This window comes from Pan troglodytes, chromosome 1, assembly GCF_028858775.2.
Source record: "Pan troglodytes isolate AG18354 chromosome 1, NHGRI_mPanTro3-v2.0_pri, whole genome shotgun sequence".
NCBI classification, from domain to species: Eukaryota; Metazoa; Chordata; class Mammalia; order Primates; family Hominidae; genus Pan; species Pan troglodytes.
In genome coordinates this window covers 23,044,886-23,072,502 of record NC_072398.2, presented here as the reverse complement: position 1 = coordinate 23,072,502, position 27,617 = coordinate 23,044,886, and the positions used below count along the sequence as shown (strand labels likewise).

The 27,617-nt window shown below is 40.6% G+C and overlaps 2 protein-coding genes across 5 annotated transcripts in view; one reads left to right on the top strand and one right to left on the bottom strand.

Annotated features, from left to right (window-relative positions):
• The first annotated feature begins 447 nt into the window (after nucleotides 1-447).
• Nucleotides 448-4,204, top strand: MIXL1 (Mix paired-like homeobox). Its single transcript, XM_016939878.4, has 2 exons — nucleotides 448-875; nucleotides 2,311-4,204. The coding sequence occupies exons 1-2, from the start codon at nucleotides 483-485 to the stop codon at nucleotides 2,614-2,616; spliced, it is 699 nt and encodes a 232-aa protein (XP_016795367.2). The 5' UTR covers nucleotides 448-482; the 3' UTR covers nucleotides 2,617-4,204.
• Nucleotides 4,205-7,942: 3,738 nt separating this feature from the next.
• Nucleotides 7,943-27,617, bottom strand: part of LIN9 (lin-9 DREAM MuvB core complex component) — a 79,330-nt gene continuing 59,655 nt past the window's right edge. For all 4 annotated transcript variants that reach the window (XM_054674661.2, XM_024352196.3, XM_024352198.3 and 1 more), the window contains 4 exons: nucleotides 15,764-15,889; nucleotides 10,129-10,308; nucleotides 9,881-9,978; nucleotides 7,943-9,394 (listed from right to left, as the gene is read on the bottom strand). In XM_054674661.2, the coding sequence (XP_054530636.2) occupies nucleotides 9,289-9,394; nucleotides 9,881-9,978; nucleotides 10,129-10,308; nucleotides 15,764-15,889 (510 nt within the window). In that variant the 3' untranslated portion in view covers nucleotides 7,943-9,288. The remainder of the gene's footprint in view (nucleotides 9,395-9,880; nucleotides 9,979-10,128; nucleotides 10,309-15,763; nucleotides 15,890-27,617) is intronic.

Sequence of the window (27,617 nt, the reverse complement as noted above, 5' to 3'; positions counted from 1 at the left end):
TAGCACATAGCAGGGGTGGTAAATAAATAGCTTTGATGAGGACAGACGGGACTAGGGCAAGGCTCAAGGCCCAGGCCATGTAAGGCACAGGCCAGGCAAGGTGCTTCCGCCGCTCTTAACGGGGATTTGACCCGGAGAAGAGAGTTCTGTCGCCTGCGGCCCGCGCACCCGGGCCCCTCCGGGCTGCCCCTCCCAGGCAAATAGTCCTTCGGGGATGTGGATTGCGCCGTCCGGGCGGGTGGGCGGGGAAGGACACGGAGGGGGCCGGGACCCAAGTTCACGCCTCCCTCCTGCATCCCGCAGCCGGCGGAAGCGATTATTCCCCGGCGTCTGGCGGGGCCGGGGGCGGGCTCGCACCCGGAGGAGACACGGGTCTCCCCGAGCCCACCTTTGATCGCGCCGCCCCGCCTTCCCCGCCCCTGGCCCGGGAGGGTATAAGTGCGGCCCGCGCCCCTCCGAGCGGCGCGCTGGGCTCCGGAGCGATGGCCGCAGCCGAGTCCCGTGCGCTCCAGTTTGCCGAGGGCGCCGCGTTCCCAGCGTACCGGGCCCCCCAAGCCGGCGGGGCGCTCCTGCCGCCCCCGAGCCCTGCGGCAGCCCTGCTCCCTGCGCCGCCCGCGGGCCCCGGCCCAGCGACCTTTGCGGGCTTCCTCGGCCGGGACCCCGGGCCGGCCCCGCCGCCCCCCGCCAGCCTGGGCTCGCCTGCGCCCCCCAAAGGCGCGGCCGCCCCGTCGGCGTCGCAGCGCCGCAAGCGCACGTCTTTCAGCGCCGAACAGCTGCAGCTGCTGGAGCTCGTCTTCCGCCGGACCCGGTACCCCGACATCCACTTGCGCGAGCGCCTGGCCGCGCTCACCCTGCTCCCCGAGTCCAGGATCCAGGTGAGGGCCCGCTGCGTTCGCAAGTGCGCGCTGGAGCGGAGGCGCTGCGGAGTCAAGGTCTGGACTGCGGGCTCCTGAGGCCACACCCGGGACGTTGCAGGCACGGTGCTTCCCCTGAGGCTCTGTGTACTAGACTGAAATAGGGGGTGATATCGGCACCTGCTGCACAGGGTGGTTGTGAGGCTTGTGTGAAATAATTTAGGCCTGCACTGAACGATTTCTAACTCTCATTATTTAATATAATAAGGGCTCCTAGGAGGCTAGCCGGTCCCCTGAAATGGCCAGAAAGTAATTCCCAGCAGGAAGATAAGAAGTTTTACACTTTTTCTTTATCCAGGAAGAAGACACAGATGAGGGGCAGTTGGGGTTTTCCTCTGGCTTTGAGTGTGAGAATGGTAGCTGAAAGCGGGGAAGGCTGGCTCGCCAAGTTACCCCCATGCTACTTTCTTGGCAAGTGTTACGTTTTGGGATTAGATTTGAAAGGATGTAGCGAATTGAGGTAAAGCGAGAAGCACCTGGAGCTTGTTTTCAGTTTGAAAAATCTAGTGCAAGGTGTGTTTATTTTTATTTATTTATTTTTTATTTGAGACGGAGTTTTACTCTTGTTGCCCAGGCTGGAGTGCAATGGCGCGATCTGGGCTCACTGCAACCTCCGCCTCCCAGGTTCAAGTGATTCTCCTGCCTCAGCCTCCCGAGTAGCTGAGATTACAGGCGCCAGCCACCACGCCCAGCTAATTTTTGTATTTTTAGTAGAGACGGGGTTTTACCATGTTGGTCAGGCTGGTTTCGAACTCCTGACCTCAGGTGATCCACCCGCCTCAAAGCGCTGGGATTACAGGCGTGAGCCACCGCGCCCGGCCGTGTTTATTATCTAAAGTAATTTAGATCAGAATCTTAGAGTTGGTAAGGAGAAGCCTGCCTTTTTGTCTGTCTGTAGCCCCGTGGTCGGTGTCCAAGCGCAGTTTTAAGTAGCAGCCCTCATTTAAACACTGGGAGAGTGGACTTGTTTTCTCTGCACCCCTGGCGGTCATACAGCTGTCAGTCTCAACAGCTGGCATGAGCAAAATACCTCCTTGATTAGTTTGACAAGGGAGTGCAGACCTTAAAAAACAGGTTTTCTTCATAATTTAATGCAGTTTTTTTCTAAGAATTCTAAGTGCTTCCGTTTTTGTGACCCCATTTTTCATGAAAATTTTTCTAACTAAAGAGTAGATAGAACTAGGCATTATTCCAATGTTTCCATCTGGGAATGGGGAGGCAAGGAAAGCCAGGTGCTCTGAACTTATAATCGTCAACCCAAGTGCTTTCTGAAGACAAGGCTCTGGAGAGGAAGCCAGGGGATGTTAAACTGGAACTTACTAGTATGAACTGTGAACATAATGTTAGCATAAAAAACTCCAACCAAAAGCAGCTTTTATTTTCTCCCCTCTTCCAGGTATGGTTCCAGAACAGGCGTGCCAAGTCTCGGCGTCAGAGTGGGAAATCCTTCCAACCTTTGGCTAGGCCGGGGATTATCCTCAACCACTGTGCTCCTGGAACTGAAACGAAATGTCTGAAGCCCCAGCTGCCTCCTGAGGTAGATGTGAACTGCCTGCCCGAACCAAACGGGGTTGGAGGGGGCATCTCTGACTCTAGCTCCCAAGGTCAGAATTTTGAAACCTGTTCCCCTCTCTCTGAAGACATTGGTTCAAAGCTGGACTCATGGGAGGAACACATCTTTTCTGCCTTTGGTAACTTTTGAGGATTCTGGGAGAATTCGGGATAAGCTCTGAGGAGCCATGACTGACAGCCTGGGAGAGACACATCAGCATACTGTCCTTTCTGACTTCCATGCTAAGGACATGTCCTTGTTAACCTTGATGATGGTTTTGACAGCACCTCTCACATTTGAAGGTACCCCGCCACTTTGTCAATGATGTTTTAAGCCCACACTCCCACCCCAGAGTTCCCTCATTCGTTTTTACCTGTGTTCTCTCCAAGCCTGCACATTCCATTGGTCTGCATCCCTATGCCTTCTTGCCAGGCCTGTTTTTAGTTTTTGGACTGGTTGTTCAGAACTCATTATTTTCTTCACAAGAATGCCTCAGCTTGACTCAGTTTCCCCTTGTGTTTGACAGCTGCCATTTTCTCCTGGTCCCTCCAAGGCTTATAATCTTAAACTCACTCTACCCCGTCTCTTCAACCCTCATCCTAGGTTTATTACTTTTTAAAATTGGGCCTGTCATCTTCACGTTCAATCATAGCTCCAATGACTCTGCATGCAGATTATTTCGACAGCCCCCTTGCCTCTAGCTTCTCAACTACTTAAAAAAAAATTACCCTCTGTGGGCCAGGTGCAGTGGCTCACTCCTGCAATCTCAGCACTTTGGGAGGCCGAGTGGGTGGATCACCTGAAGTCAGGAGTTCAAGACCAGCCTGGCCAATATGGCGAAACCCCATCTCTGCTAAAAATATAAAACTTAGCTGGGCACGGTGGCGGGAGCCTGTAGTCCCAGCTACTCAGGAGGCTGAGGCAGGAGAATCACTTGAGCCTGGGAGGTGGAGGTTGCAGTGATCTAAGATCGTGCCACTGCACTTCAGCCTGGGAGACAGAGGGAGGCTCTCAAAAAAAAAAAAAAAAAAAAAAAAAAATTAACTCTATGGTTCTGTGGTAGCCTCCAGTTGCTACCAAATTATAAAAAGCTTTCAGTTACCCTCCCAGATAACTGATATCATCCTTAGCCTGCAGGACAGCTATGCAAATCTGAAGGTCAACTATCCACAATATATGCTTTGGTCTTAAAGTCACTCCTTTCAGTTTTGAACCAAATTCATACCTTTTGCTTTCAAAACACTCGAGGACTCCCCACCTGCCTTCTGAAGTCTGAAATTTTCTCTAAGTAATCCTGATTTTGCACCTGTTACTTCGATCACTCCATTACCCTTAGCACTTGTTATTGTACTTCCTGTGCAAGTTTTGTGATTAAATGTCTTTCACAAATGTTCCAATGTAATTTCTATTTAAATGAATTCTTCTAGATAACTCCTAGTACAGTGCTTCACTCCACAATTGCTCAGTACATACTATGTGGCCATGAAAGACATTTCTAAAAGTTTCTGCAAATGTAGTTTTTAGCCAGTAATCAATATTATATCAGCAGGCCACTGAGCTGAGAAATTTAATTTGGTTAAAAACATTTTTGCTTGAATGTTTAATAATATTTTATGAGTATGTTGGTTTTGGGAAATTTCTCTTTGCAATTTATAATTCTAAATGTATGTAAATAACCGTTTCTAAGTCAGTCTAAGATCAATTAAAATATTTTGATATTTTGAGAGTTTTCAAACTCCTTTAGAGTCAAAGGAAATGGTCTGTGTATGAGGCAACCACAGGTGAGGTTTCCTTGTAAACTGTGCTTTAAAGTAGGCTCATGGGATGCCATAGCTGGCTAGGGCCAGGACATCATGTCTTGATGGTTACTAGAAGAGCATGAGATTATACATGCCAGATGCCCTAATTTTCAGAGATGTTATTCAAGTGGTTTGTACTTTTCTTTTTCTGAGATGGAGTTTTGCTCTGTCACCCAGGCTGGAGTGTAGTGGCATGATCTTGGCTCACTGCAACCTCTGCCTCCCGGGTTCAAGCGATTCTCCTGCCTCAGCCTCCCGAGTAGCTGGGATTACAGGCGCCCGTCACCACGCCCAGCTAATTTTGTATTTTTAGTAGAGACAGGGTTTCACCATGTTGGCCAGGCTGGTCTCGAGTTCCTGACCTCAGGTCATCTGCCTGCCTTGGCCTCCCAAAGTGCTGGGATTACAGGTGTGAGCCACCACGCCTGGCCTTTACTTTACTTTTCAGGGTAGCAAATCCACCATTTAAAGCAACCAAGAGCTGGGCAACAGAGCAAGACTGTGTCAAAAAACACCACCACATACAAAAATTAGCTGGGCATGGTGGCACATGCCTGTAATCCCAGCTACTCAGGAGGTGGAGGCAGGAGAACTGCTTGAACCTGGGAGGTGGAGGTTGCAGTGAGCCAAGATCGTGCCACTGCACTCCAGCCTGGGCAACAGAGCAAGAATCCATCTCAAAAAACAAAAACAACAAAAACCAACCAAGAGTTTCCAAGCACTTAGGAGTTGAGGAAAAAAGCAAGCAAGCAAGCAACCAACCAGGAGGTTGGGCACAGTAGCTCATGCCTGTAATTCCAGCAGTTTGGGAGGCTGAAGTGGGAGGTTTGCCTGACCCCAGGAGTTTGAGACCAGTCTGGACAACATAGCAAGACCCTGTCTCTTGAAGAAAAAAAAAAAAAAAAAAAAAAGCCAGGCACGGTGGCTCACGCTGTAATCCCAGGACTTTGGGAGGCTAAGGCGGGCAGATCACTTGAGGTCAGGAGTTCAAGACCAGCCTGGCCAACATGGTGAAACCCTCTCTCTACTAAAAATACAAAAATTAGCTGGGCATGGTGGCATGTGCCTGTGGTCCCAGCTAATTGGGAGGCTGATGTGGGAGGACTGCTTGAGTTCAGGAGTTCAAGGCTGCAGTGACCTATGAGCGTGCCACTGCACTCAGCCTGAGTGACAGAGTGAGACCTTGTCCCTGCCATTCCCCCAGCAAAAAGCAGCCAAGAGAACATAGTTGAGGCCTTAGCAGCAAAGTGTACTTACCAATTCTTTGAAAACTGTTTGAAACCAAAAATGAGCTGATAAACATTAGCTATTAACACTGTGCTCAGGGCCCATCCTGGAGGTGCTCAGGAGGTCTCACAATCACAGAGCTTTACATTTAAACTTGTGACTTACATTTAAACTTGTGACATGGCCAAATGAGATACTGCAAATACATCCACAAAACTGAAAGACATATAACACTTTAAATTATGGTCCACTAAGAATCGCACTTACGAAAAAATCTGGTAATTATTTTATTATTGCTTTTATATTGTCTCATGTTGTTTCCCCAGTGAACTGTAAAAATCTATAAATATGTAAATCCTGTTGTCACATTTTAAATTGTGGGATCCTCTAAGAAGCAGCCTGCAGCTCTCTCAAACTCTAAGAGGCCCTAACTGCTAAATGTGTTACAGACATTATCTATTTTATCCTCACACCTACCATGTAAGACAGGGACTAATCTTCCTACTTTAAAGATCAAGAAACTGAATCTAAGTAGTGTCTCACAATTATACAGCTTATAAATGGCATGGCCAGGACTCAAACTCAGCCTACCCATTAGTCTACCACCATACAGTGCCTCCTATATTGCAGTGGTCTTGTTAGTCAGGACTAATGATAAAGTAATGTGATAGGTTTAAAAGCAATCACCAAGTCAGAATTTCTACATGCCAGTCATTACTGTCTCATCTTTCAAGGAAATCACCATGGAAGACCATACTCTTATTCTGATGACATTAATGTTGCTTAGAGCTTTTTTGAAACTCTCATTTGCCCACTCATTACACAAATATTTATTTGTTGCCCATGAACAGGCCCTTTACCAGGACCTGGAAATAAATGGTGAACAAAAACAGAAACAGTCCCTCCCCTCATGGAGCAGAGGCTAGTAGGAGACAAAAGACCTCCAAGAAATATTAATATTAAATTGCAAATGTGCCAAGTGCTGGAAGGAGAGATATATGATCTGGAGACATTGTAATAGATGTGCTGTGGTTAATCAAAGCTTCCTTGAAAAAGTGATGCTGAAGGTGAGATCTGGAAGATGATCAAGAGTTACAAGGAGAGGAGAGGGAACACACTGCATGTGCAAAGACCCTGTGAAGTAACGAGCAGATAAAGAAGGGGGGGGGGGGCCAGATCATGCATGGCTTTATAGGTCTTGTAAAAGAGTTTTGAATTTGTCCTGAAAGCCAAATGAAGACTTTAAAAGCATTTATAGACAGAGGGATAACATGATCCATTCTGCATTTTAAGATGATCCCTCTGACTGCATTTGAAGAGGGCTGAGTAGATGCTGGGAGGTAAGTTAGGAGACAAGTGCAGTGTTCCAGGCCAGTGATGATGGCAGCTGGGCTGCAAGTAGTGGTGATAATGAAGATGGAGAGAGGTGCATTGATTCAAAAATGCTAATGGGCAAATATTTTTGTAGATTCTCAATGGTTACGAGTGAATGTGACTTTTGGAACTAGCTTAAAGTAACTCAGAACCAAATCTATATAAATAAAAGCCATGTATGTGCTTGCATGTTTGCTCAATCTGGCTTTGATAGCTTTCTTTAGAGCTCCGAAAGTGTGTTAAGCAGTGGCATATCATTCAAATCAATGTATGGCTGACCCAACATGACTACTTGGAAATATAGATTTCTTCCTCCCAAAACAGAAATAAAATTCAACTGTATTCTCCAGCACAGTCCCTGCTGTCAACCCATTAAGGCACTGAAAGATAAACAGTGCTCAATTAAATATGTGTAAAATGAGGCACTATTTAAGTGTGACAAGTAAGCCTTAAGAAATGTAAGACAGGCCGGGTATGGTGGCTCACACCTGTAATCCCAGCACTTTGGGAGGCTGAGGCAGGTGGATCACTTGAGGTTGGGAGTTTGAGACCAGCCTGACCAATACGGTGAAACTCTGTTTCTACTAAAAATACAAAAATTAGCCAGGCGTGGTGGCGCGTGCCTGTAATCCCAGCTACTCAGGAGGCTGAGGTGGAAGAATCCCTTGAACCCAAGACCTGGAGGTTGTGGTGAGCTGAGATTGCATCACTGCATTCCAGCCTGGGCGACAGAGAAAAAAAAAAAAAAGAAATAGAAAAAATGCACAAAATACCCAATTCTAGGCAGAATATATTAAAATCAACCTTTCACTAGGTCTATACCAGGCCAAATAACTTACCTGCTTAATACCATACCACTGGATGGTATGGTAATAAATAAAATCCGTATCACTGGATGGTATGGTATGGTAATAAATAAAATCCATACCATTGGATGGTATGGTACTTCAGAGAGACTCGGTAATCTGTACTGTTTCCCCTAAAAAATATAACTTAATGGAAATTACAATTCTTCAAAACTTTTTAAACAGAAGGAATGCATATTGACTTGAATTAAATGAAAATATAGAAAATAATAATTTTCATAGATCAATTTATTTAGAATTACAAATATTAAGAATAGAAGATTTATGCATTTCTTAATTAACATAACAGTTTAGCTAAATATAAACTCTGCACTAAAGTTCTGCAGTGGCACAATACCAACAAAGAATACGGAAGCCTTTTTAAACTATACAAAAATTTCAAATGGAAAATAATCTTGTTTCAGTTTTATTATACATTAACATATAAAAAGTCTCATTTTATGAGACATCTAAAGGAATTAAAACCACCTCTACAGCTATATCTTAAACTCCAAATTTGAAAAAAATTTATATTTTGACTTTATAATATTCTATTAAAATGAAGAAAATTCCAAATACATACTTTTTACAAGATTAACATTTTAGGCAGGGTTTTCCTAAAAAAGAAAAACAACCAAAACAAGCCTTTCTTCTGCATTTCACAGCACTGGTTATTATATTTGTTTTCCTTATAAAATCTTTTTACTTTATAAATTGTGTACTGTTGGATTTTAACCAGTAATCTGGTTTAAAAGTTGTGCAAATAAACAAAAAAATATGAAAATAGTGTGTTATCATTTTTTTTTAAAATAAATCTCATAACAATGCACTTTTGACCTGAACTGATGGGAAGACATGCCAAATCCATTTTTAGAAATTTAGCATTTTGCACCTTTTTTCCCCCGTTCCTTCATTTTCTTTCAACAAACAACAAAGGTTTCTTTTATATAAGTTATGATAAATTAAAATATTTATTATTATAAAATGATCTACAGAACCATGTCACATTGCAAGTATATATAACATATACTTGTAAAGTCCACATTTCCCATCTATATTTCAGTGGTTTCCTTAAAACTAGGACTTCCCACACCTCATGATGTTATCTTTTGAAGATTGAGATGGTGATCAACTAAATCAAGTGGAGTTGTAATTTTCTGGATGGAATTTCCACACTGCCACCGACATGAATAAAAAGACCAGGTTTCTTCATACTCTCCATTGCAGCAGTTGTCTGCATGTGTTTCGGTGAATTCATGCACATTAAAAAAAATGGTCAATGTATTCTTCCACGAAATTATATTATGTTCAGATATTTCAGTTTAAAAATATTTGTGAATATAAACATATGTAACATAAGCAATGCTACTGCATCTGAATAATAAAAGAAAAATAAATATAATGCTGGTCAGCAATGCTGGTTTAAGAAGCAGTACAGTCTATTAAAATGCCTTATTTGGAGATTTAAATTTCCCTTGTTTTCCAGCAGTTAGGTTATTTGGTGTTGGAAGCCTATATAAAGGAAAAGAACTTCTCAAAAACAATGTCCCGTGCAGTTGGAATAATGAAATCTTTACTCAGTCTCTGTTGGTGTTATTTGCTGCAAAGGCATGTAAGTTTCCCATCTGGCTCAGGCCACTCTGAATATGTGCAACATGGATTTCTACATTATTCTGAAAGCAACTAAAGAAAGAAGAAACATGGTTAACTACTTTATTTCAAAAAATTAAGAAAAAAATTTTTAAAAGAAGACCTGAATTTTAGTTAGGAAACAGCTATGATAAATCTTAGGGAAGGAATAAATCTCCTCTAATAGCCATAATTCTACTTCAGTAGTAGTTGAACAAATATGCTCTAAAGAAGTAAAGGAGCCACACGGGGGGCTGGAAAGAGAAGATGAGTCTCTCACTGACTGGGGAAGCTCTACCTCTAAGCTCAACCTCCATGCTGACCCCAAACCTAAATATATGTCCTGATTTCTTTATATACAAAATCCATGTGAAATTTCTATTCTGTCCATAGGCTGGATATAAGTGAAAAGCTCTTACAAATATATTTAACGGATAATAATATATGAGTACTTCACAAATATGCATAATTCTTAAAACTTGGACTGAAAATTACTATGAACTTCACATTAAAATGATTAGAGTGTACCTAACGAATTACCTGATATTAGAAGCGTCTATTGTACTCTTGATATCATTTAATGAGTCTGTAAGTGATTTGAATTCAAAGGAATTCAGGTCTCCTCCTTCTGCTAGACACTAAAGGGAAAAAAATTTCAAAATTTAATTGTATTATAGCTCAAATATAGTCATAAAATACCTGATATAATCAATGAATTAATTTCTTAGCAACAAATTAGCGTGGGGTGCTTTGTGTCAAATTAAGAAAATATTTTCTCTAAGATTTACCTTAATTTGTAACAAAATAGCTGTAAGCCTGGAAATTAAGTCTGTCAGATTTTCATTTTCAACGCAGGGCTGTCCTGTTGAGGAATTTGCATGCCGAACAATTTCCTGTGCTTCTTCCTCACACCTGCGTCTCATATCTGTTGGCTGATCTGCAGGCTGGAGCCCCTGGTCTGGAGCAAGCTGAATACAGATGATTGAAGCATGAGACGCATGTTCGAGAAGCCATGATTATTTCTGTATGTGTTTGTGCCCTCTTTTCAGATTTTAATTTTTATAAAACTAGCATTTAAAACTAAAGTGGTACTCTTACCTTAGAAGTTTTTTTTCCTTTAACAGTTTCTGATTTATTTTCTATTTTTTGTAATTTTTAATTTTGATATAATTTCAAACTTCTAAAAAAAGTTAAAAGAATAAAACAAAGAACTCTTGGTAACATTTACTCAGATTTACTGTTTATGTTTTACTACATTTGATCTGCCATTTGATCTCTGTGAATGTATAATTCTTCCCGTTACTAATTTAAGAATAAGTTGCAAACACTGTGCCTCATTACCTCTAATCATTCCAGTTTGTATTTCCTTGGTATTTTTGAAGAGTACGAGCCAATTATTTTGTGTAATATCCCCCAATGTGGGTTTGTCTGTTTCCTTATGATTAGACTGAAGTTATGCATTTTTGGGCAGAAATACTACAAATGTGGTGCTGAGTTCTCTGGCATCTTTATTAGAAGGCACGTGATGTTGACCTGTCCCATTACTGGTGATGTTCTCTTTGATCAATTGGTAAGTTAAGTGTCTGCCAGATTTCCCTACAGTAAAGGATTTCCTTTTTGTAAGTACTAAGTAGTTGTGAAGAGATACTTTGAGGCTATGTAAACATCCTATTTGTCATCAAACTTTTACCTACCAATTTTAGCATCTGTTGATGATTCTTGTCTATATCAATTATTACTATGATGGTTGCAAAACGGTGTTTTTCTCACTCTTAACACTGCTTCTGTATTTATTAGTTGGCATTTTACTACAAAGTAGTTTCCCTTAAAAAATGAATTAGTATCAGTATGAACCCATACTGACATGACTTTTATTCTATGGGTTATAATCTCTTACTATATTTATTTATTCTGAAGCTCAAATTGTCCCAGATTTGGCCAGTGGGAACCCTGTCAAGCTGGCCCTTTTTGACACGTCCCCGTAATTTGGGGGCACATTTTACTTCCTTGGCATAATAAGGTGGGCTGGGCTCATCTTCTTTCTCTGCCTCAGGTCTGGAATCAGTCTCTTTTTCAAGGAGTCCTGCTTTTTTAAATTGGAGAACAGAGTTAAGAGACCAAGATCTGGGTCTAGTGTGTTCTTTGCTATTAGGGTGTCTTTGCTTTTGGATCTCTCAGCAGACATATACACTCACTTATACATATAGCATAAAGATAAAATAAACCATGAATTCATACTGATTCCCCCTATTCCCATCTAATGCCACAGGGTTCACTCTAGTCTTCCCCCTCTTCATAACTGCCTTCTTCAACAGTGAGAAACCTGGCTTGCGTTATCCTAAATTTTTTTTTTTTTTTTGAGACAGTCTCACTCTGTTGCCCAGGCTGGAGTGCAGTGGTGCGATCTCAGCTCACTGCAACCTCTGCCTCCCAGGTTCAATATACTTATTTGCTTCTTTGCTCAGTCCTAGAGTACACAGTAAGAGTTTCAGAACTGCTGCCAGGTGTGGTGGCTCATGCCTGTAATCCCAGTACTTTGGGAGGCCGAGGTGGGTGGATCACCTGAGGTCAGGAGTTCAAGATCAGCCTGGCCAACATGTCTCTACTAAAAATATAAAAATTAGCTGGGCATGGTGGTACATGCCTGTAATCATAGCTACTGGGGAGGCTGAGGCAGGAGAATCGCTTGAACCCCGGAGGCAGAGGTTGCAGTGAACCGAGATTGCGCCACTGTACTCCAGCCTGGTGGACAAGAGCGAAAATCCGTCTCAAAAAAAAAAAAAAAAAAAAAAAAAAGAGTTTCAGGACTGCTATGCATGCCACCAAGAGAAAAAATTCTACTAACTAGAGTTCAATGTTTATTTAAATTTTGGTTCAGACTAAAGGTATACAGTCAAAATACAAGTTGAGTATCCCTTATCCAAAATGCTTGGGACCGGAAGTGTTTTGGATTTAGGATTTTTTAAAATTTTAGAATATTTGCATTATACTTACCGGTTGAGAATCCCAAATACAAAACTCCAAAATCCAAACTGCTCCAGGGAGCATTTCCTTTGAGTTTCACTTTGGCACTCAAAAAATTTTGGACTTTGGAGCATTTCAGACTTGGGATGCTCAACCTATGCTATGTTCAAGCTATCTGAATCAGTTTTTATCCCCTTCAGTAAGTTTATGTCACTCCTTTGAAATATAGTTAGGTTCATTTATTTCTGTTTGCATTTACTTGTATTTGTTGGGGAAACAAACACTCAGAAAAATGTCATTCCTTCTTGCTCACCAACTCCTACCCCATTCCCAAATTAGTTTCTAATGTATCCTTTCTGTTTCCTTTTGAAAAATTAAGCTGATACATATACATTGTATTTCCACTTATTTCCTACTCGTAATATACTTTGGAATATGTATGTGTATTTTTGTATTTGCTTTTTGCATCTAATAACATATCCTGGAAATCACTCCGTGTCAGTAAATAGAGAACTTCCTCTCTTACAGCAGCATAGTATTCAACTGTGTGGATGTACCATAAATAGTCAGTTCCCTATGTGTGGGCATTTATGTTTATTTCTAATATTTTTTAATTACCAATAATGCTTCAATGAATAACTGTATCCTTTAATACTTTTCTAAAATTTAAATTGAAGCATACATAAATACATAAAAGTACACAAATCGTAAAGTGTACAGGTTAATGAGTTTTCACAAATCAAACATGCCTGAGAAGTCAGCAACTAGATTAAGAACCAGAATATTACCAATGCCCCAGACCCCCTGATAATGCCATCTTCCAGTACCACCTCCCTCAGGGTAATCACCATCCTGACTTCTAGCATCAGAGGTTAGCTTTTGAGCTTTATAAAAATGTAATCATACATTATATATTCTCTTGTGTCTGACTTTATTTATTTATTTATTTATTTATTTTTTCTTGAGACTGAGTCTCGCTCTGTTGCCCAGGCTGGAGTGCAGTGGCGCGATCTCGGCTCACTGCAAGCTCCACCTCCTGGGTTCACGCCATTCTCCTGCCTCAGCCTCCCGAGTAGCTGGGACTACAGGCGCCCGCCACCACGCCCAGCTAATTTTTTTTGTATTTTTAGTAGAGACAGGTTTTCACCATGTTAGCCAGGATGGTCTCGATCTCCTGACCTCGTGATCCGCCTGCCTTGGCCTCCCAAAGTGCTGGGATTACAGGCGTGAGCCACCGCACCCGGCGTGTCTGACTTTATTTGTTCAACATTGTATTTGTGAGATCCATCTATGGCACTGAGTTGTAGTCGAGTTCATTCATTCTCATTGCTGGGTAGCATTTCCATTGTGTAATTATACCATGTTTATTAGTTGATTGTAGTACTGATGGGTATTTGGGTACTTTGTGATTTCTGGCTATAAGGAACAGTGATGCTATGAACATTCTAGTATATGTATTTTGGTAAATACATGTTGATGTATCTTTTTGGTATATATTGAGAAGTAGAATTGCTTAGTCATGGTGTTCTCTCTGATATGTTCTTATTTTAAAATCTATATTGTAGTTCCATAAGAGCTTTGAGAAGATTAAATCACTTTACTTCATTAGGAAAGGAGCCTATCACAAATGGCCTTGGGTACTACAAAAAGATTGATGAGCAACCCGTTTCTGCATGTACCATCAGCTTTGTTATGTGTCATCCTGGACTGCATAGTCTGCATGTCTTGTGAATAATTGCTAGTCCAGGGGAGAAAATCTATTTACTAATACAATGCATATTGTTATGTGGATGACTGACAACTATCAGGAAAATAAGCCAACTGTTTAAAAATCTGATATTGCTGGGCGTGGTGACTCATGCCTGTAATCCCAGCACTTTGGGAGGCTGAGGCAGGCGGATCACCTGAGGTCGGGAGTTTGAGACCAGCCTCATCAACATGGAGAAACCCCGTCTCTACTAAAAATACAAAATTAGCTGGGCGTGGTAATGCATGCCTGTAATCCCAGCTACTCGGGAGGCTGAGGCAGGAGAATCACTTGAACCTGGGAGGGAGAGGTTGCAGTGGGCCGAGATGATGCCACTGCACTCCAGCCTGGGCAACAAGGGCGAAACTCTGTCTCAAAAAAAAAAAAAAAAAATCTGGTATCACGGCTGGGCACAGTGGCTCATGTCTCTAATCCAAGCACTTTGGGAGGCCGAGGAGGGCGGATCACTTGAGGTCAGGAGTTCGAGACCAGCCTGGCCTATAATATGGTGAAACCCCATCTCTACTAAAAATACAAAAAAATTAGCCGGGCATGGTGGTGCACAGCTGTAATCCTAGCTACTCAGAAGGCTGAGGCAGAAGAATTGCTTGAACCTGGGAGGCAGAGGTTCCAGTGAGCCGAGATTGTGCCATTGCACTCCAGCCTGGGCAACAGAGCAAGACTCTGTCTCAAAAAAAAAAAAAAATCTGATATCACAAATAGAGGTGGCTTTCCTGGAAACACACAACCTCAAAGTATGCAAATTCAGGAGCATTTTAAACTCAACTGAATCATTTTAATTCTTACCCTGTAGTAGGAAACTCAAATTTTGGATGAAACTGTTGAACCACTCTCATATGATCACATGTGAATGAAAATTCACAAATAACCCTGTTATCTATGTATTTGAAATTCAAGAATTCATAGTTCTAATGCTAATTTAAGGTTTAAAAGAGAAGGCAACAAAATTGTATGGCCAGCATGATCAGAACTTTATGAGAAAAAGCAGGTATTGTTTAAAAAACAAAAACAAAAAAAAACCCAAAAAAGACTAAGAAGAAATAAAGCAAAATTTGGTCTTTGGGGCTGGGCACAGTGGCTCACGCCTATATCTCAGTACTTTGGAAGGCCAAGGTAGGAGGATCGCTTGAGCCCACGAGTTTGAGACCAGCCTGAGCAACATAGCGAGACTTCATCTCTATAAAAAATAAACTGGGCATGTCGTGCACCTGTGGTTCCAGCTACTCAGGAGGCTGAGGTTGGGGGATAGCTTGAGCCTGGGAAGTTGAGGCTGTAGTTCGCCAAGATTGCAAGATTGTATCACTGTACTCCAGCCTGGTCAACAGAGCTAGACCCTGTCTCAAAATAAATAAATAAATAAATAAATAAATAAGAAGAAAAAACAATGACAACAACAAAATTTGGTTTCTGGGGTAGTAGAATTAAGAGTAATTAGTTTTCTGGATTTTTCCAAATTTTTTTGGAGGGCCTTATCATTTGTATCTTGAACCAAAAAACTCAGAATTGACAGCTTTCTGTGTATAAAGCACTCTTCAACACTGACGCTGGGAGGAGTAAGAAACTTTATATAATACAGTTCTGCTAAAGGACTTTATGAAGATATTGGCTTGGTATGGATTTTCTAAAGTGTGAAAGTAAAAGGATTAAGCTTCAAATACAAATATGGAGGGAAATCTATACATATCACTTACCTCATAGCAATACTGTTGAACTTTATGCAAAACTTTGTTTAGGTCCTTGTTCAGCTGTTCAAGCTCCAGAACAATTGTTGCATATCTCCGCTGAAATTCAATGCTGATGGGCATGGAATATGATTTCTGAGAAGAGAAAAAAATCAGATCTTGGTAAGAGTTTGTTTTTTAGCAATGCAATTTCAATGATCTAAAAGGAGATTTGACTTATCTAAAAAGCAAACTAAAGGTTATTAAATTTGTCTCTTAATTGTTATAGTCTTGTCTGTGATAATGGCATTGTTATTTAGGAGATTGTCCTTGTTTATTGGAGCATCATGATGTCTGCCATTTGCTTTTTTGAAAAGGAGATCTTCTATAGAGATAAATTAAATGGAGCAAAATGTTAATTGATAAATGTGTAAGCAATGTTTGTTATATTCGTCTTTCAACTTTTTCATAGGATTGTTAGTTGTTAAACCGTATGTTCTCATTTAAAGCATTCTAGTTATTTAAATCAATTGACGCTGTACCTGGAATCAATTCAGTATAGCATAATGGTTTAAGAGCGTGGGTATTAGAATCAGATTATATATGTTCAAATTCCACCTCTATCACCATCTAGCTGTGTGATGTTAAGGAAGTTTCTTAATCTCTCTGTGCCTCATGTTCCTCAACTGCAAAATGGGGATTATAAGAATATCTATCTAGTAGGGTTGTTGCAAAGATTAAATGAGATAATACATGCTAGCACAGTGCTTCCCACATAGAAGATGCTCAATGGATATTAACTTTTTATTGTGTCATCATTCCATATATGCTCCTTACCAACAAGTGTTAATGGACTTTGATGCCATTTCCTTCCCTCTCTTCACAGTACTTCCAATAAATTATACTCTCCATTTCATTCCTGCTAAAAATGCTGGCAATGAAACCTCTCTAGTCAAGGAAAATTTAACATTTCTTTTTTCAGAGGATTTCTGAGAAAGCACGTTGTTATGCACTAAGGAAGCAAAATCGCTCCTTCTAGTAAGTATAGGTAGGGAAAGAAAACTTTCCTAGACCTAGGGAGGAACTACTTATATAGGTTCCAAATCACGGAATTATAGACTGAGCTAACAGAAACCTCAGAGGTCATCTAGTTAAGCCATACCATTTTACAGAGGAGAAAACTGAGGCCTAGAAAAGTTAAATGACTTAACAGCACACACTATTAATGATGTGCTGATTACTTAATGATGACAACAGATGTACTAAATAGAGCTGACTAACGTGCCATGCACTAAGAGTGGTTTTGTTGTTGTTGTTTTTGGGATGGCGTCTTGCTATGTTGCCCAGGCTAGACTCGAACTCCCGGCCTGAAGCCATCCTCCTGCCTCAGCCTCCCAAGTAGCTGTGACTATAGCATGTGCCACCACACCCAGCTTGTTCTAAGTTTTTTTTTTTTTTTTTTGAGACAGGGTTTCACTCCCGTCACCCAGGCTGGAGTGCAATGACGTGATCTCCGCTCACTACAACCTCTGCCTCCTAAGCTCAAGCAATCCTTCTGCCTCAGCCTCTCAAGTAGGTGGGACTACAGGTGCGTGCCATCACACCTGGCTAATTTTTGTATTTTTAGTGGAGATGGGGTTTCATCATGTTGGCCAGGCTGGTCTCAAACTCCTGACCTCAAGTGATCCGCCTGCCTTGGCCTCCCTAAGTGCTGGGATTACAGGTGTGAGCCACCGCGCCTGGCCTGTTTTGTTTTTTAGAGACAGGGTCTCACTCTGTTGCCCAGGCAGGACTGCAGTGGCATGATCATAACTCAGTGCAGCCTCAAACTCCTGGACTCAAAGGATCCCCTGTCTCAGCCTCCCAAGTAGCTTGGACTACAGGCATGTGCCACTATGCCTGGCTAATGTTCTAAGTGTTTTTAAAGGATTTCATTGAATCCTCACAATAACCCCATGAGAAAGAAGATATTATTGCTTGTCTCCATTTTACATATGAGGCCCATGTACTGCAGCCAGTAAGTGGTAACCTTGTGGGATGTGAAGCCAGTTTGCATCAGAATTCCTCTGCTACTATAGATCTGAAGCAGTGAAAGAGAAAGAGGGGAGGGAATGCCACAGTGGGAGTAGGGAAGGGATAATTTCCACATAGGCCTGGAATCATATCCAGGACATCCTACTTTTAGTTTACCATTGGTGCTTCCTGAATTGCTTCCTATTCGTAAACCTCAGTTTTTGTGAAGTTAAAACCATTGGATCATCCGAAAGATTTTCTATAAGAATGCAGGGATAATGCAGGACATGCTGAATTTAATTTCATTTCCTTGTTGGGAATTGGGGATTACTGAGGATATAGTGTAACATAAATTATAACTAAGTATTTGATCAAGCCTCTTCTCGGGGAAAAGTGTATACTTTTGCAGACTCAGAACTAGTTAATCAAAATCAAAATCATTAAAAGTTCTATCTCTTACAGCGAATTTGAGGGTGTCAAAAGTCTCTATCTTCATCTTTTGTGTTCAACATTTTAATGAATTAAAGATGTACAAAGGATTTACATATACAGTATACATCAAAATGTATGAAATTGGGAGATGGCTAATGCATTACAAAATGGGGTGATATAGGCCGGGTGCGGTGGCTCACGCCTGTAATCCCAGCACTTTGGGAGGCTGAGGCGGGTGGATCACAAGGTCAGGAGATCGAGACCATCCTGGCTAACACGGTGAAACCCCGTCTCTACTAAAAATACAAAAAATTAGCTGGGTGTGGTGGCAGGTGCCTGCAGTCCCAGCTACTCAGGAGGCTGAGGCAGGAGAATGGCGTGAACCCGGGAGGCGGAGCTTGCAGTGAACTGAGATCGCGCCACTGCACTCCAGCCTGGGCGACAGAGCGAGACTCTGTTTCAAAAAAAAAAAAAAAAAGGGGGTGATGTAACTAATGAACCATAAAAAAAATTCCAACACTAAACAGATATATACTTCCTGTCAAAATTATCATCTGGTTATATCTCCAACTTCTAAAAATATTTTGAGCCCCCTTTTTTGAAGCTGTTCTCAAAGTCTTTATCTTTTTGAGTATCTCCCAATGATGGAAAAAATTTCCCTTATCTTCTTAAACATCTAAATAATAAAGGGTTAATATAGAAGAATAAATGTACAAGAATGACCAAACCAATTTTGAAAGAGAAAGACAAATGGAGGGACTTGTACTGGTAGTTATCAAACAGTATGGTATTGACATGGGAGACAAATACACCAATGGGAGAGAATGGTGGCCAGTCTATACTAAATTCCAACACATATGTATATGTATGCCTGGCACATATGTTTGTGTGTGTATGAATATATGTATATTGTTTGGAAATTTTGTATATAGTAAAGCTGGCCTTTCAAATCAGTGGGAAAGGATGAACTATTAATAAATTGGAACAATTATCTATTTGAGGAAAAAAGCTCTCTGTACTCAAATCATTCACAAAATTTTAGGATGTACTGAAGGTCTAAATATTAAAAGAAACTATAAAAGTATCATGAGAAGACAGGAGAATATGTTTATGAATAAGAGGTAAAGAAGCTATTTTAAACAAGTTACAAATACCAGAAAAAGGAACAGGCTGATATAGAGCTGACCCTCAGACAACACAGGTTTGAATGGTGCAGGTCCACTTACATTACTTATATGCAGACTTTTTTTAAAATTAATTTTTGCAACAGCCTACCAGATCGTATAGATGCAGACTTTTTCAAAAGTTACACCAGTGTGCCTGCTTCTCCTGCCTTCCCTTCCATCTCCTCTACCTCTTCTGCCTCTGCCACCTGAGACAGCAAAACCAACCGCTCCACTTCCTCCTTCTCCTCAGCCTACTCAACGTGAAGATGACAAGGATGAAAACCTTTATGATCTACTCCCGCTTAATGAATAATGAATATGTTTTCTTTACCTTATGATTTTCTTAATAACATTTCCTTTTCTCTAGCTTACTTTATGTAAGGATACAGTATATAATGCATATAGAAGATATGTGTTCATCTACTATTTAGGTTATCAGTAAAGCTCCTGGTCAACAGTAGGCTATTAGTAGTTAAGTTTTAGGGGAGTTAAAAGCTGTATGCGGATTTTTGACTGCTGGCGGGGGTTGCACCCCTAACCCCCATGTTGTTTGAGGGTCAACTGTATTTGACTACATCAAAATTTAAATTTTCTGTACTATGGTAACATGCGAAACAAATAATTTTGTTAATATAAATGGCCAATTAAAATACAAAAAGATGCTTAATTCCACTAGTAGCCTTAGAAATACAAAATAAAACAATGAGATTTATATTTCACCTATCAGACTGCTAACAATTTAAAGATCTTCTAACACTAGGATTGAAGACAGTGATCTATATTTACTGATATTATACAGTGAAAAGCAGAGTGTTACATAGTATAAAATTTATTTAAAAATGTCTGCCCTTGGCCGGGCATGGTGGTTCAGGCCTGTAATCCCTGCACTTTGGGAGGCCAAGGCAGGCAGATCACTTGAGGTCAGGAGTTCGAGACCAGCCTGGCCAACATGGTGAAACCCCATCTCTACTAAAAATACACAAAATTAGCTGGGCGTGGTGGTGCGTGCCTGTAATCCCAGCTACTTGGGAGGTTGAGGCAGGAGAATCGCTTAAACCCAGGAGGTAGAGATTGCAGTAAGCCAAGATTACAGCACTGCACTCCAGCCTGGGCAACAGAGCGAGACTCCGTCTCAAAAAAAAAAAAAAGGTCCCCTCCTCAAAAAAACCCAATAGTATATATTGTATAGGTATTTATACATTAAAAAATAAATACAAAGAAAGAAAAACACACATGAAACTCAATAAGAATGGTAATTTTTTTAAGAAAAGTATATTCATTTTACACATATACACATACAATTAAAAATTATTATTATTATTTTTTGAGATGGAGTCTTGCTCTGTCGCCCAGGCTGGAGTGCAGTGGCACAATCTCGGCTTACTGCAACCTCCACCTCCAAGGTTCAAGTGATTCTCCTGCCTCAGCCTCCCGAATAGCTGGGATTACAGGTGCGGGCTACCTGCGCCGGGCTGAGTTTTGTATTTTTACTAGAGGTGGGGTTTCACCATGTTGGCCAGGCAGATCTCGAACTCCTGACCTCAAGTGATCCACCCACCTCAGCCTCCCAAAGTGCTGGGATTACAGGCGTGAGCCACCGTGCCTGGCCTAAAAATTACTTTTGGAGGTTGAGGAGGGTAGATTACTTGAGGCCAGGAGTTAAAGACTAGCCTGGCCAGCATGGTGAAACCCCGTCTCTACCAAAAATATAAAAAATTAGCCGGGCGCGGTGGCGCATGCCTGTAATCCCAGCTACTCGGGAGGCTGAGGCAGGAGAATCGCTTGAACCTGGGAGGCAGACGTTGCAGTGAGCCCAGATCGTGCCTCTCCACTCCAGCCTGGGTGACAAAGCAAGACTCCGTCTCAAAAAATAAATAAATAAAATAAAAACAAGTCAAAAATATGACATTCAATTAGGCTTGTATGAATAAGGTGAGGCATTTGAACCATTAGAAATAACTAATACATTCTGATAAAAAACCAGGTATGATCACAAAGTAATGAAAGATTTTCTTGTGTGGCTTACAGGTTCATGTTGAAGGCAAACAGTCTGTAAAAATATGAGCTTATAAGGGACAAGATGGAAAATACCAGATTTAGCAGTTCATGATCAAGGGTATGGATTTATTTGACTAGTCCTCTACAGATATTCATTTAACCATTTACAATTTTTTGCTATTACAACAATGCTGTGATGAACATCCTTGTATGCGCATCTTCTGAATGATACTCTAGAAGTAAAATTTCTGGCCCATCAGTATGGCCAAGCTACCTTCCAAAAAGACTTCAATTAACTTATATTCCCACCTAAAGTGTATAAACATGCTCCTTCTTGATGAACATTCAGGTTGTTTCTAACCTTCGGATCTTGCAAACATGCTGCAATGAACATGTAGTCATTTTGGACAAAGGCAAACATAAGTGTAGAAGTTTCCAGGAGTGCAACTGCTAAATCAAAGGATTTGAGCATTTTAAATCTTGATAGATATTGCCAAAGCACCTGTAGAGGCCAGAGGGAACTCCCCTTCACCATCTGAAGGCTCACTGAAAATCACTGACAAAAGAGAGATTAATAGGAAAAAAGGCATACACATTTATTTGGTTATAATTTTATGTGACGCCAGAGTCTTCAGAATGAAGAATACAAAATAAACTGTCAATTTTTGTGCTTAGGTTCACAAAGCATATGGACAGTGGTATAGAAATATGATTGGACACAGGAGACTGAGGCATAAGAATTGCTTGAGCCCAGGAGGCGGAGGCTGCAGTGAGCCAAGGTTATACCACTGCACTCCAGCCTAGGCAACAGAGTAAGACTCTGTCTCCAAAAAAAAAAAAAAAAAAGAAAAAAAGAAAAGAAAAAACAAAAAAGAAATATGACTGGACAAACGGTATGATCTAATGCTAACAGACAAAGTAGGGAAATCCAGCAAGGCCTATCTAGATGTCGCTTGGCCTGTCTCTGCGGCAATCCTTCCTACGGGTATGAGGCAGAATCCTGTCTGGAATGGGGGTCTTATGACCTATAGTCAAAGTAGGTCAAATCATTTCTTTATGACCAATTTTTACACAGAAATGTGACGGGCAAGCTGGAGTAATATTCTCAGGTTTTATATAAGGCTGGCTTCTGGGAAAAGGAGTTCTGGTTTCTATGACTTGCTTTGGGGAAGAGGGATTCTGGTTTCTATGGTTAGCCTCAGAAGAAAATGAGAGATCAAAGATAGATGGGCAGAAAAAGGTCAGAGAGAGCTGCTTCTGAGGCCTTCATTTCGGGGTATCATTTTCTGAGACCCTGTACACCCTTCATAAAAGATGTACTAATTTATGGGTAAGAATGCCTACTTGTCTACATCCTCACCAATACAGTGTTTTGTTAAAGTTTCTTAGTTCTGCCAGTCACATACTTGTCTTTTTTTCCCCCACAAGAAACAGGGTCTCACTCTGTCACCCAGACTGGAGTTCAGTGGTACCATCCTAGCTCACCACAGCCTCAAACTTCTGGGCTCAAGCAATCCTCCCCCATCAGTCTCCTGAGTAGCTGGAACTATACCATGCCTGGCTAATTTTTCTAAAAAACAAATTTTTTTTTTTTTTTTTTTGAGACTCAGTCTTGCTCTGCTGGCCAGGCTGGAGTGCAGTGGCGTGGTCTTGGCTCTCACTGCAACCTCTGCTTCCTGGGTTCAAGTGATTCTCCTGCCTCAGCCTCCTGCGTAGCTGGGATTATAGCTGTGTGCCACCACGCCTGGCTAATTTTTGTATTTTTACTAGAAACGGGGTTTGGCTACGTTGGCCAGGCTAGTCTCAAACTCCTGGCCTCAAGCAATCCAATGGCATGAGCCATTATACCCAGCCCCAATTAAACATTTTTATTGTTCCATTTCCCACCTACTTCCCCCTAATTAGCTTGATAAATATTCATCTTTTACTATTATTTTAATAGGTTAGAGATTAAAATGTCATCCATCTTTGATTTATCTAGGCCTATATGTATATACACCCCTACCCTGACCAACAGACAATTGTATAATTCTCTCTATACTTTAAGTGCCACAAGAGTTATTTAATGTGTCACTTAGATTAATCCACATATTTACTCTTTTTGTTGTTTCTTCATTCCCTGAATCTTCATGTTTCTTTTACAAACTTCAAGTTTTTTCTTCTGCTTAAACAAAAACTTTAGTATTTCCTTTAATGTAGGTATTCTGGTAGGAAAGTCCATAAATTTGCCTACAACTGTCCTTGTAACTTTATCCTTGAAGGCATTTTCACTGGTTATGGAAATCTAGGTTGGTAGTTACTTTGTTTCAACCCTGTGAAGATGTCATTCCATTATCTTCTGTCTTCTATTGTTTCTGTGGAGATGGTAGCTCTCAGACAAATTGTTGGTTGCTCGTTTGTACATACTCCCCACTCCCATCCTGCCCTGGGTACTCTAACATTTTTTCACTTTGTGTTTAGTTTCAGCAGTTTTAAGATAATGTGCCTAGGTCGGGCGCGGTGGCTCACGCCTGTAATCCCAGCACTTTGGGAGGCCAAGGCTGGTGGATCATGAGGTCAGGAGATCGAGACCATCCTGGCCAACATGGTGAAACCCCATCTCTACTAAAAAAAAAAAAAAATACAAAAAATTAGCTGGGTGTGGTGGCAGGCGCCTGTAGTCCCAGCTACTTGGGAGGCTAAGGCAGGAGAATGGCATGAATCTGGGAGTCGGAGCTTGCAGTGAGCTGAGATTGTGCCACTGCACTCCAGCCTGGGCGACAGAGCGAGACTCTGTCTCAAAAAAAAAAAAAAAAAAAAAAAAGATAATGTGTCTAAAAGTCACTATCAATTTACTTATCTCATTGGGGTTGATAGGAATTTATCTGTGGCTTGTTGCCTTTTGACGGTTTTGGAACGCCTTTAGTCATTATCTTTTAAAATACTGCTTTTGTCCCATTCTTTCTTTTTCCTTCTGCTACTCCGTTACACATTAGACCTTCCTCACTGTATTTCCTATTTATCGACTCTTCTCTTCTAAATTTTCCACTCATTTTTATCTTCATGTTTCATTCGGGATATTTTCTTCTGATCTATTTTAAATTACTAGCTCTCTCTTTAGCTGTTTCTAATCTGCTGTGGTTGTATCCACCGAGTTCTTAATTTTGATTGCTAGAGTTTATAGTTTTCATTTGGTCTTTTTTATTGTTGTTTCCAGTTCTCTTCTAAAATTCTCAATTTTGTCTCATCTCTTTTAACAAATTAAGCATTTAAAATATATTTCTAAAAACTCCATTGTCTGGTCTACCTACTGTCTACAGTTGATTTTCTTTTTTCCTTAGGGTTATTGTGTCTCCTATTGTGTCTTGAATTTAAATTGAGTTTTAGATACTATATATAAAAATTTATAGAAATAATTTGAGGCCTATAAAAATGCTATATTCCTCCAAAGAGGACTTAAAGTTTGCCAACTTCCCCCAACCCTTGGTGGGTCTCTGGACTCTAATTTTGGCCTCCAACCCACTTAAGCCTTTCAAGAATGCCACTTAGCTTCTCAGCTAGCTTTTCTGGAAGTTGCAGAAGTCCCCAAGGAAAAAGCAACCCTGAACATCAGGTTCCCCCTTACTTCTTTCCTTCTTTTCCCAGATCCTATAATTCCTTAATGCCTTGTTGTTTGTTTTCTTTCTTTTTTTTTTTTTTTTTTGAGACAGAGTCTCGCTCTGTTGCCCAGGCTAGAGTACAGTGGCACAATCTTGGCTCACTGCAATGTCTGCTTCGTGGGTTCAAGTGACTCTCCTGCCTCAGCCTCCCAAGTAGCTGGGATTACAGGTGCACACCTATCACACCCAGCTAATTTTTTTATTTTCAGTAGAGACAGGGTTTTGCCATGTTGGCCAGGCTTGTCTTGAACTCGTGACCTCAAGTGATCCACTCGCCTTGGCCTCCCAAAGTGCTGGGATTACAGGTATGAGCCACTGCACCCGGCCTCCTTAATGCCTTGTTAATGCTCCAGTGTTCTTCAAGCAGGTTATTTTAATATTTTATTCCAGAGGAAACAGTTATTTACAGCAGGAAGGTTAATCCAAATTACCTAGTCTACTCTTACCAAAAGCAGAAAAAAACCTTAACTTTCCCCAAATAGTACATTCAAATTCTTTAGAGAAGTGCTTCTTTCTCTCCATTTAACTTGAGTAAATGCCACGTTTGAGTTCTGTCACTGAGATGAAGAAGGGGAACAAGGAGAAAGACCTTGAATTAATTGCCTCTTAAAATACTAATCTCACTTCTGCACTTCATCATATTTGCCAACTCTGGATCTAGGGCCTCTTGTAGCTATGGTTTCTGTTTCATTTAAAAACATGCCAGAAAAAATTTTGAAATCTCATAGACATTGTTAAGCAGACTGCTTCATTTTTTCTGTTTACTTCTTTTTGTACTTCATATTCTATGTGCAATTATAAAGGATATGAAAAAAATATGTTCAGCCTACCATCTTTAAACTTTCATTAAATCTTTCATTTTACTTTCTAAAATTTATCCTACAGATAGACACAAACAAATGCACAAAAATATTAGCATTATATTAATAAAATGCTGGAAATAAATATGTTAACAGGAAGTTGTTTAAATTATGGTACAATACAATCATTTTAAAAGATAAGCCAATATATCATAATTTAATTCCATTTTGCATGAAAATAATTTTTAGTATATGCACAGAAAAAGAAATCCATATGGTAAACATATAAATAAACATATTTATAACATATGCTAACTTAATACTATTTATGGAGAAGGCATTATAAAGAACTACAGTTTGACTCATTAAATCATTTCGTAATATTTGAATTTTTATAGGGAAACCATTTTTACATAAATAAAACAAATAATAAAACATATCAAGCCAACTAGATTACTTCTACAGAGTTCTCATATGCTAAGAAGCCAAGCCAACATCAAAACGGTCTCTGGGAATACAAATTCGTTTTACACTGAAGCCTACATCTCCTTGGTTTGCGAAACAACCCAAAATAGGTCTCTATTTGAAAGCAGATAAGATTAACTGGGCAAAGGCAAGCCCACTGCTTTAAAGCATGGAACTTAGAAGAAAACAGTCCTAACTAGTGATATTAAAGGGAAATAATTCATTTATACATAAAGATAGAAGAGATGATAAGGTGACCAGAGAAAAACAGAAGTGGGGTGGAGGAGCACTGAAAAGGCATCGAATATAAAGGGCAGAAGTAGAACTGATGGAAACCAAGAATTAGAGTCCAGTAGGAAAGAAGCACGCACATACATTTCTATGTTTAAGATATGTAATGGCAATATGCTATAGCTAATCCTTTTCATTTTCGGATGGCTTGTGTATCTGATAATACTAATTTCATGTTATGCTTAAATGAGTTAAACTGGGAAATAAACCCAAGTTTTAATACCTGTACTGCTAAAGAGAGCAGTATGATCTTACGCTGAAATCACCTGACATTTTTGGTCTTAAAAATTCAGTAATTTTCGGATAAAAAAAATTCTATAATCCTAAAAAAGGATTGTTCTTTGTTCACTTAGGTATCTACTTTTGCAGCTGTAGATACCTAACTGTATCCACACCTATACCCTTATAACATTTCATTCCAGAGATTCCCAGTGCTACTATTCCCATTCCTGCACTTACAACAGACACTGATCATCAGTCACAGCACTTTGCCCCCTGAGCACAGTCAGAGCCCTCCCTTTCAGACTTCTATACAGTCATTTTCAATAAACTGGAGATAGTACATGAGATAAAACCTATTTGCCATCCTACATATCCTTAAGCAAGATGTGAATTTCATTACAATTCAAAGACTTTCTTAGTGAATAGTGTCTACATAAACAGCTTTTTAAAAAACTCTGGGCCGGGTGCTGTGGCTGGCTGGGTGCTGTGGCTCACACCTGTAATCCCGAGGTGGGTGGATCACCTGAGGTCAGGAGTTCCAGAGCAGCCTGGCCAACATGGCGAAACCCTGTCTCTACTAAAAATACAAAAATTAGCTGGTCGTGGTGGTGTGCGCCTGTAATCCTAGCTACTTGAGAGGCTGAGGCAGGCGAATCACTTGAACCCGGGAGGTGGAGGTTGCAGTGAGCCAAGATTGCACCATTGCACTCCAGCCTGGGCGATGAGCAAAATTCCATCTTAGAAAAAAAAAAAAAAAAGACTTCTGGTAATTATCTTATGAATAAAATTGGCTCTCATTTTTTGAACTCATTAGATAATAAATTAGGATATAAACGTTGTCAAGATAACCTAAAGATGA